Source organism: Eschscholzia californica, unplaced genomic scaffold (genome assembly GCF_041429995.1).
Source record: "Eschscholzia californica isolate CP2 unplaced genomic scaffold, dmEscCali1.0.p SCAF_1, whole genome shotgun sequence".
NCBI lineage: Eukaryota > Viridiplantae > Streptophyta > Magnoliopsida > Ranunculales > Papaveraceae > Eschscholzia > Eschscholzia californica.
This window is the reverse complement of record NW_028238198.1, coordinates 19354799-19364072: the sequence shown is the minus strand read 5'-3', so window position 1 is coordinate 19364072 and position 9274 is coordinate 19354799. Positions and strand designations below refer to the sequence as shown.

The 9274-nt window shown below is 35.5% G+C and overlaps 1 protein-coding gene across 1 annotated transcript; it reads right to left on the bottom strand.

Annotated features, from left to right (window-relative positions):
* Nucleotides 1–1379: 1379 nt before the first annotated feature.
* On the bottom strand, nucleotides 1380–5673 carry LOC147564903 (GEM-like protein 1). Its single transcript, XM_086651071.1, has 4 exons — nucleotides 4751–5673; nucleotides 4496–4597; nucleotides 3436–3707; nucleotides 1380–1826 (listed from the first exon to the last, which is right to left on the bottom strand). The coding sequence occupies exons 1-4, from the start codon at nucleotides 5148–5150 to the stop codon at nucleotides 1638–1640; spliced, it is 963 nt and encodes a 320-aa protein (XP_086507197.1). The 5' UTR covers nucleotides 5151–5673; the 3' UTR covers nucleotides 1380–1637.
* Nucleotides 5674–9274: the final 3601 nt, after the last annotated feature.

Sequence of the window (9274 nt, the reverse complement as noted above, 5' to 3'; positions counted from 1 at the left end):
ATATAGTTAGAAATACCTATATCATTTCTCAATTAAATTTAGAATATGAGATGATTATTTCCCTCCATTTTATAAGGTGATAGGTAAAGCATAGAGAGAAGGTGGGGTTTGTGGGGAGCATGATGGGTGAGATGTGACAATACAAGAGAAAAGTAGATCAACCCTGATTTCCCATTTCTATTCTTTCACAGCCTTTCTCTCCCGTATCATACCCCCTTTGTTTTTTTTCTTTCTTCATGATTCTTATTTCTTAGGGTTGGCTTTTAATGACCAAACAATACATGTGTGGATTTTGAACAACATACATCTCTATTTGACCCACCAACATCACCCTCTAGAGGGGTCACTACTAGCCAATAACCAACAACTTCACTTCTTTTTCTTACTTTATTCTTACCTCCTAGTATGCAACATTTGAAAGGGTACTACTCCAAACACTCCCACTCAAACAAGGAAATCCAAAATTGTAATGTGACATATCTTTTGGTGTGGGTTCCTCTCAATAGTTATTCCATCAATGTGGTATGCACAATTTTCTCATTTTCACATGATAATAGCGAAAAAAATAAAAACAACAAAGTACAACATGAACAACCTTAAAAGACTATTCCATGTCCATGAGGACGAGAAACTTCCTCCGCATATAGGATCCCAATGGTTGCTATTCCGTTACTCAAATATGGAGTTGCTTGGTGAGCCATTCAGTTCACGGAGTGAAAACCTATCTCCACAACACATGTTCCTCAATTTTACCTACTCTTTCACGCTTTCGACACTGTCTTTGTGAGCCTATCTCCACAAGTTCCTCAGTTTGACCTATCTGTCACGCTTTGGGCACCGTCTTCACAAACCTATCTCCACAAGTTCTTCAATTTGACCTGCTCTGTCACGCTTTGGACACTGCCGCGGGGGTTCTTGAGGTCCCATAAAGAATCTTATTCCCTTTGTTGAAATTTTTAACCAAATAATTTTACTACCGAGTTGTTAATACCTGGTAATCTTATTCATTTCGGGCGTGCCAAACATGGTCACAGAATTCAGCAAACCAACCGATCTAATAGACTCGCGGGTTCTTCGGTTTGCCTGACCCAAAAAAAAGTTTTTGCTACTCTTACTTGAGCCAAATTCTATTTGTCTCTTAAATATTCTTAATTCTCTCTTTGAAGTCCCTTTCTTGGTGTAAATCTCCCTGACTTCACCTTCTTCAAGGGTTGATTCTGGTTTGGGCGCCTATAGATAAAGAGAATGAAGAGTGACCTCCATTAAAATCCTTCATCTTCCTGGTCAATGTGCTTTTTCTGCTCTTCAACTATATTCCATATGAATAGGCAACATTTACATTACTAAAAAAAATAATGAGATACTAAAAGCAACAACCCTAAATCAAATTGAGATGTCAATACATTAAAAATCTGATTATCAGCAAGAACTATGAGTTCATTTTGAATTACAACCATACTATCCAAACAATAAAATAATCTACACTCTTTAGGTTCAAAGATACAGGAATACCAAACACACCTTACAAATCGAATATCATTTGGCACGAGATAAAATCATATTCATGAAATCCGCTACAACATGAAGTTCATATTTTAAGAAGATGAAATTTTCAAACAGAAGAAATCAACAAGAGTCTATACGGGTGATGAATTTTGAGAATGCAGAGCTTCCTGCAGGTGTTTTACGGCATTGTCATAGTTTACAAACGCCATGAACCAGAACTCATGGTTGTCGACTGAGATAATTTGGATGTATTTTTCGGGACGTTTACCTTGGCTTGTTGATGGATTAACTGCTTTAAGTTGATGCAATGGGAGAACCACCTGTTTATATCAGCAGTAGAATTATAGTAAGAAACTAATAATGTAAGTACTTGATGGAAACGGTATCTACTCTAGTGAAAACATATAGCTTAACTATATTATAAAATGGATCGTGTACTACAATTATATTCCCTTTGGTTCATCTGATGAATCAGTCATGCAGTACAAAAGAGTACGTTGTAATCATAGTAGATGATTGAGAATCAGCAGTATATATATTTGTATTACTGTATATATAAATTATAAATAAATATGGACAGTAGTATCCATAAGAGAGTGTATGTGTATTTGCACGTGTTAGCACAAGTGCACAACGGGAATACTTAGTTACATATAGTGTGTATGTGTGTACGCGCGCGAGCATGCGTGTTTTTCTGTTAATTGAACCCATGAAGTTAGCATTTTAACTTTCAGAGAGGAATTACAAATGGCTAATGGGTAACTAAGTTGATGCTTAAGAACCAGTAGTGTGCATTCATATATATTAAGCGAATCGATGGAAGTAAACATTTTATAAGCTGAAACTTTGAGGGTACAAAGAAGAAGAGGTTTGGCATGAAGTATGAACAGACTGATGTAATATTGTTAACTCCAGTGATAAGTTAGCAATGCAACTTTGGATGGGTTTAATCAGTATCCAACAAAATTTGGTGTTCAAGTATGAAGTAGCAACATCTTGAAGCAAATAAGATTACGTGCGGGAGCCGTTTTGCTGTTGTGTTCAACACATGCAATGCAATAGCTTGAAGCATTACTCCTATGGCATATTTAGTAGCTTACCTATTACCTAATTTCCTTATTCAACACAGAAACCGGTTAACATGGGCCCTGGAAGAGTGCCTATAGATACGAAAATGCAATAAGAGAATACACAAAAGCGATAGAGTAAATATTTTTTTTTGAATAATTTGAATTAATATTTACAGAAGAGAAAACTATACACAGGGAGAACAAAAGAACAGGAAAAACAAGGGAAAAAAAAATAACGTTTTTGCCTAGAGATTTACATGGCTTCTGTTGAATCAAGTTAAGCATATCCATTTGGAAATTAGATCAGGCATGGTTTTGTTTAGAGATTTACATGGCTTCTGTTGGATCGATGCTGGTATGAGAGAGAAGCAAAGAATATCCTCATTTCCAAATTCTCAAATACTGTAAATGGACCCAAAAGTAACCACTAAACAGGAACTATAACAGTATGTTTTTATGGTAATTCTACACATGCTTGAACTTGATGAATATGGTCAATAGAACCACCTTAGCAAAAACAAGTGCGTGACTATAGAATATCAATTGGTTTGTCAAAACCAGACTGAATCTGGAAGTTCACTTTGAATTATATATTTATATTGGCTATTGGTGACTAATTTCATCTGCGTAGTAACAATTCGTACAGCCACAATCTATGTGATCAAACAAGGTGGGGTAAGTTGGTAAACAGCCTAAATAGTGGCCTTTTAATGAGGAGAGATCAACCTTGGACTACAATTAATCTTTTTCACGTCGGTGAATGGGACTCAAGTTAGAAGGCACAAAGCTGATTATATCAAATTTTCAAGTACAAGACAATGCATAAGCAAGTACACTTAACAGCATAGTAGTATAATACCTTGTAATAGCTCCATTCAGTCTTCTCTCCAACTTGGTATGAGAGAGGAGTGTCACTTACAAATGCAAGTTTAGCTGTTGACAGATACAAAATACCCATAACTGGACCAGCAGAAGTTGACAGATAACATGCATATGTCCTTTGAAGTTGCTCATCTGGAACTGTCTCAAAAGTTTGCCTGAAGATTTTCTCATAACCACCTTCTGCTAGAACTTTTGTTCCCTGAGCAATCCGTCCTAGCGCCGCATCAGCAACACTAGGACCGGTTTTCACTGATATAAAAGAAGATAATTGACATTACCATCAATTCACCGTAAATAGTTGTAGTTCAAATTTCTTCATAGCACGAGAAACAATGAACTCGAAATTTTGCTCGACAAGCTTAAGTAACGAGAAAGTCAATATGTCCCACATTGATCAAGAAAGTCTCACGACTAACAATATAATATGTTGGACCTCTCCACCCATTGCTAATTGGTTTTGAGTTAGATGTACAAAAAATTAATGTGGTATATGAGCTAAGCCTACACGTGATAGACCCAATGGTGACACTTCTTCCTTTCCTCTAATAACGTAATAGGCTTAAAGAAAACCACATAGAGTGTGTAGGAATAGACTTAGGCCCACATGAACCAAGGGAGTCTCATGACAACACTATAATGTCTATGACTTCTCTACTCCTTGCCAACTTGTTTTGAGTCGGGTGTTCACAAACTTAAATTAGAACCCATTAATATGCATCCTCGGGTACAAAGACGGAGTTGCTTGGAGCATATTCAGAAACAATTTTTGCCAAAAGAAAAACACAACGAAAGAGTTTGTATGTATATTAAACTGAAACTCTGTCGCATTACCTCAACAGAATCAGTCCGGACAACGGGATTTAGGGTCGGCTTGGAAACTGCTTAGATTTTGAGCAAAATAATTCTTACCAGGTCAACCAACTAACACATTTTCTAATACAACCTTACTAAAGTTGCTTTGACACTTTCAAACCCAAACAATACCCTTACTTTTCAATATGCACATAACAATTATTGATTAGGTTTCAGTAACTTACAGTGTTGCCAAACATTTTCAGCTAGATCTTCAGCTCTCTTAGTTGTCTCCCCAACTTTCTTTCCCCATCTTCCAAGCACATCTTTCACAGTATTCACAGTATCTGATACAAAACCCAAATTTCAAACTTCACAAATCAATCCAATCAATTAAATCAAAATCCCCTAATCAATTTCAAATCAAGAACTATAATATGTCAATCTAACTCAAAAAAACAAAACCCTAATTAGATAGAAAAAAAAAGGAGAGAACTTACTCTTGGCGTTGGAAGGTGGAATGGAAGTAGCAGGAGTAACATAAGGATTAGATTCAGGAGGCAAAGTATTAGCAGTATTTACAGAAACAGAAGGTGATTCAGTAGCCAATTCAGGGCTCCAAGTAACAGATTTAGGTGAAACCACTGAAGATTTAACAGTTGAAGAATCAATTTGAGATTCTGATTTCGTCTCTGATTGAGAAGAACCTACAGGAATCGAATCCCAATTTTCTTGATATGGAGGAGGAGGTGGAAAGGCAACATCTTTAGGATCGATTTTAGGGTATGGAGCGTAATCTGATGAAATTGAGGAAGAATTCAAACTACTAGTAGTAGTCGAAGTGGAAATTGTCTCTGATTTTTTGTTTGATTCGGGTTGTTGACCATTATGGGGATTCATTTTTTTTTTTCTGTAGAAACCCTAGTTTTCTCTGTTTTCTTCAAGTATATAATGAAAGTGAGTGAGAGAGACGTGAAGAAAATAATGAAGTGGTATTATCGTAAAACTTTTGAATATTGGTGGTGACACGTAGGATAATTTAATTGGGACACGGTGGATAAACGCGTCCATATTTCTTCGCCTAGAATCCAAGTGCAAGAAGATAATCTATTAACCAAAAACAGAAAGTCTTCATCTTCTCTTTTTTTTGTCAAATTGTTTTGAGTTTGAAGAACCCAAACTTAACACATTGTCATATTTAGGTCACGCCACACGTCGTCCAAAAAATAAAAAGACACATTCTAAAGGTTTGGAGCCCACACCATGATGGAGCACAACCCCATATGTGTGGAGTAGAACCCTATACATAAAGAGACGTGTAAAATAATCGTACATGAGTCATCAGAAATACAAATTATAGATGGGAGAATGGGTCTTTTTCTCACGTGAGACTATTCTCACCACAAACTCAACATGTATGGTCTCAGAGCTAGGCCCACAAGTAATAGGCTTAAAAGCGACACCTGCTAAACATCACAAAAAAAACACATGTTAGACCAACAAGGCACACGTGAGGGGACGTGCGAGAATAGTCCCACATAGAAGAAGAGGTAACTAGCAACCAATAATTTAATTTATAGGTCATTTCCACTCATTGTGAATTGGTTTTGAGTTGGATGACCACAAACTTAAAACTAGATCCTTCTCCTTCGTTGTTATAAAACAATTCCTTATATGGGAAATGACGATCTATGTTATTCTATGTTAATAACAGGAAAGTACAATACTCTTTTTATGATGTGATTTTAAGAAAGCTCATGTTGTTTATCATCTAACAGTCACTTGACAACGATACAAGATACACTTTACAAATGATTGAGTGACAGCGTTTTAAAGTGGTGCGGTTTGAATTAATTTATTAAGATGAAAATTTAGCATACAGAGAAAAACCTTTAGACCATTTAAAAAAATGACTGCGATCTACGTTAGTCATTACAAGGCATCGATACACCATTAAGATGTGACAAACACAATAACCAACTATGTTAAACCAATAATTAAAAGTGCCTAAAGCCCAACAACATAGAGCTTAAGGTCCGACAAACTAATAACGATGAATTTCACCTCTGGGAATCGAGACCTCTAAGATTATAGAATTTATGCCAAAACTATCGACTACTGTGGCTACCAAATGTTGACATTTTTGTACTTACCTAGATCCACAACATGCTAGTAAGAAAGTGGATGTATGCATATTTTTCTTTCTGAAGTAGGATAGGGGTTTAGAAGAAGACACTAACAAACACAACCTACCATCAGGCCCTGCTCTCACCAACAGAGAGACATACATCTTACCACCCAAGCAAAGCCGAAAGAAACTTATTGGTTATATGAAAGAAAGACAAATTAAGCTCATAGACTTCTAAGTTATTTCTTGCCCCATCCATGAGTAAATATTTTGTAGTAGCCTCATTAGACCGTCCATCCCTCTTGGTATCCCCAAATAATAGGTAGGAGCATAAACTGAAACATTCCAGAGCTATAAAGATAGTTATTAAATCGTTTGCACCGCATAAAAATAAAATTTTAATTAAGGTTTTCATAACAAATGTATACAAGCTAAAACCCTAGATAGACCACATAGATCGGAAAGTAAAATATGAATTATCACTCGAATATACGAAATCCAAAATCGAAAAGTAAACACTGAATTATCATTCGAACCTTCAAGACCAAAATAGGGAAATACGCTCTCACTTAGGGAGAATTACTGAAATCTCCACTTTTTGAAAACGTCTTTATATAGATACTCATTTTTTAGTAATTACATTTTCCACCACCTTCTGTTAGATTTAACTTTAAACTTTTCAATATTTATTTTCTTGTCCATTCACATATTAGGCCATGTTTTACTAGTTCATTTACAAATTACACCAGGTTTTCAAAATTAATGGACATGATCAATCCAAAATGTAGCCGTTTTTTGGATTATAAAATTTCAGAGTATAAATTTCAGAGAAACAGAAGTGTAAAACTTCATAGAAATTCAGGGTATAAATTTTGTTCTAAGTAAACAAAATAAAGAAACCTAGACCAGTGATTTAAAAAATAAAGACTGCAAGTACTCAGATTCAGTTAGAACACGAAGAGAGAGACTACAAAGACAGTCTGTTAATAACATCTCTCTCTCTCTCACTATTTCCTTACTAAACTCAATATGGACTCAAAAGATGAGAGATAAAGAGTGTTTGGAGACGAGTGAGAGAGACTCACTAGTTTGAAGTACAAAAAACCTAGTTCGAGAACCTTGTGTGTAATTCCTACTGTTAGAAACACGAAGAGTATGAATTATAAAAACCTTAGTTCGAGATTTAACAAAGGGAAGATAAGGGAGAAGGGATATGTGCTATAAACGCCCATGCTTGTTGTTGAAGGCACCCCTCATTTTAGTGTCACTGAATTCTGTTGTAGAGTTTACACATATCAAATTGGTAAATGTGTAATTACATTTCAACTAACAGTAATTTATGGTTAAATCTAACGGAAAGTGGTGGAAAATGTAATTATTAAAAAAAGGTGGGGATTTATGTAAAGACGTTTTTAAAAGGTGGGATGAGTAATTCTTCCTTATCCCTCTGAATAATCATACGAACCTTCAAGATCCAAAATTTGGGTTCTTCGGTTGTATTTTTTCGCACAACTATTATGAAACAACAAGATTGAGCTTTGATACCATGTCTAATTTGTAATAGAATGTTATTTCATTGATATGATCAAGAGTTGTGTTACAATGAGTATTTATATAAGGTGGGTCAATATACAAGAATGAAAACTACCAAATTGTATACTCTAGTTATAAAGATATGATATGTTAATTGATGTACTAATTGATACTGATTCATACTGACTTATACCAATTGATAACCTTCAAGATCCAAAATCAGAAGGTAAACTCTGAATTTTCATAAGAACCTTCAAGATCTAAAATTTTGAGCAGCCCTTTGATGATCAACGTGTTGAGCCTGCTGTTCCTTTGATTCTTCATTCTTCTTTTAGTTCTAAAATTGTTATGAGACCCTCTGCATGCGGTTTCCAAATCTTCATCATTTCTTCATGATGGCGTAAAGCATCTGCCTTTCACTTGTTTTTCTTCCTCTGACTCCTCTGGTTGTGGTTCACTTGTTTTTCTTCCTCTGACTCCTCTGGCTGTGGTTCACTTGTTTTTCTTCCTCTGACTCCTCTGGCTGTGGTTTCACTTGTTTTTCTTCCTTAGACTCCTCTAGCTCTGGTTCCACTTGCCTTTCTTTACCAACAGAATCTTTTCATAAGAACCTTCAAGATCTAAAATTTTGAGTAAGTTATAAAGATAATCTAGAGTTTACCTTCTGATTTTGGATCTTGAAGGTTATCAATTAGTATCAATCAGTACATCAATTAACATATCATATCTTTATAAGTAGAGTATACAATAGTATAAGTTTGGTAGTTTTCATTCCTGTATATTGACTCACCTTGTATAAATACTCATTGTAACACAACTCTTGATCATATCAATGAAATAACATTCTATTACAAATTAGACATGTTATCAGAGCATCAATCTTGTTGTTTCACAAGATCTAAAATTTTGAGCAGCCCTTTGATGATCAACTTGTTGAGCCTGTTGTTCCTCTAATTCTTCTTTCAGTTCTAAAATTGTTATGAAGACTCTCTGCATGCGGTTTCCACATCTTCATCATTTCTTCATGATGGCGTAAAGCATCTGCCCTTCACTTGTTTTTCTTCCTCTGACTCTTCTGGCTCTGGCTCTGGTTCACTTGTTTTTCTTCCTCTAAGTGGTTTCACTTGTTTTTCTTCCTTAGACTCCTTTAACTCTGGTTCCACTTGCTTTTGTTTACCAACAAAATCTTTTCCTGGTCGGCTATTCATCATTAACAAAGTTTTTTTCTCCTGGTTGCTCATATTCACCACTCAGAAAAGATTTCTTGATAGAGAAACCTTTCAGGTTGAAAACAGAACTAAACCTAGAGAGAGAGAATTTTTTTTTGATACAACAGCACGAAGAGATGTTGGTTTTGTTCATT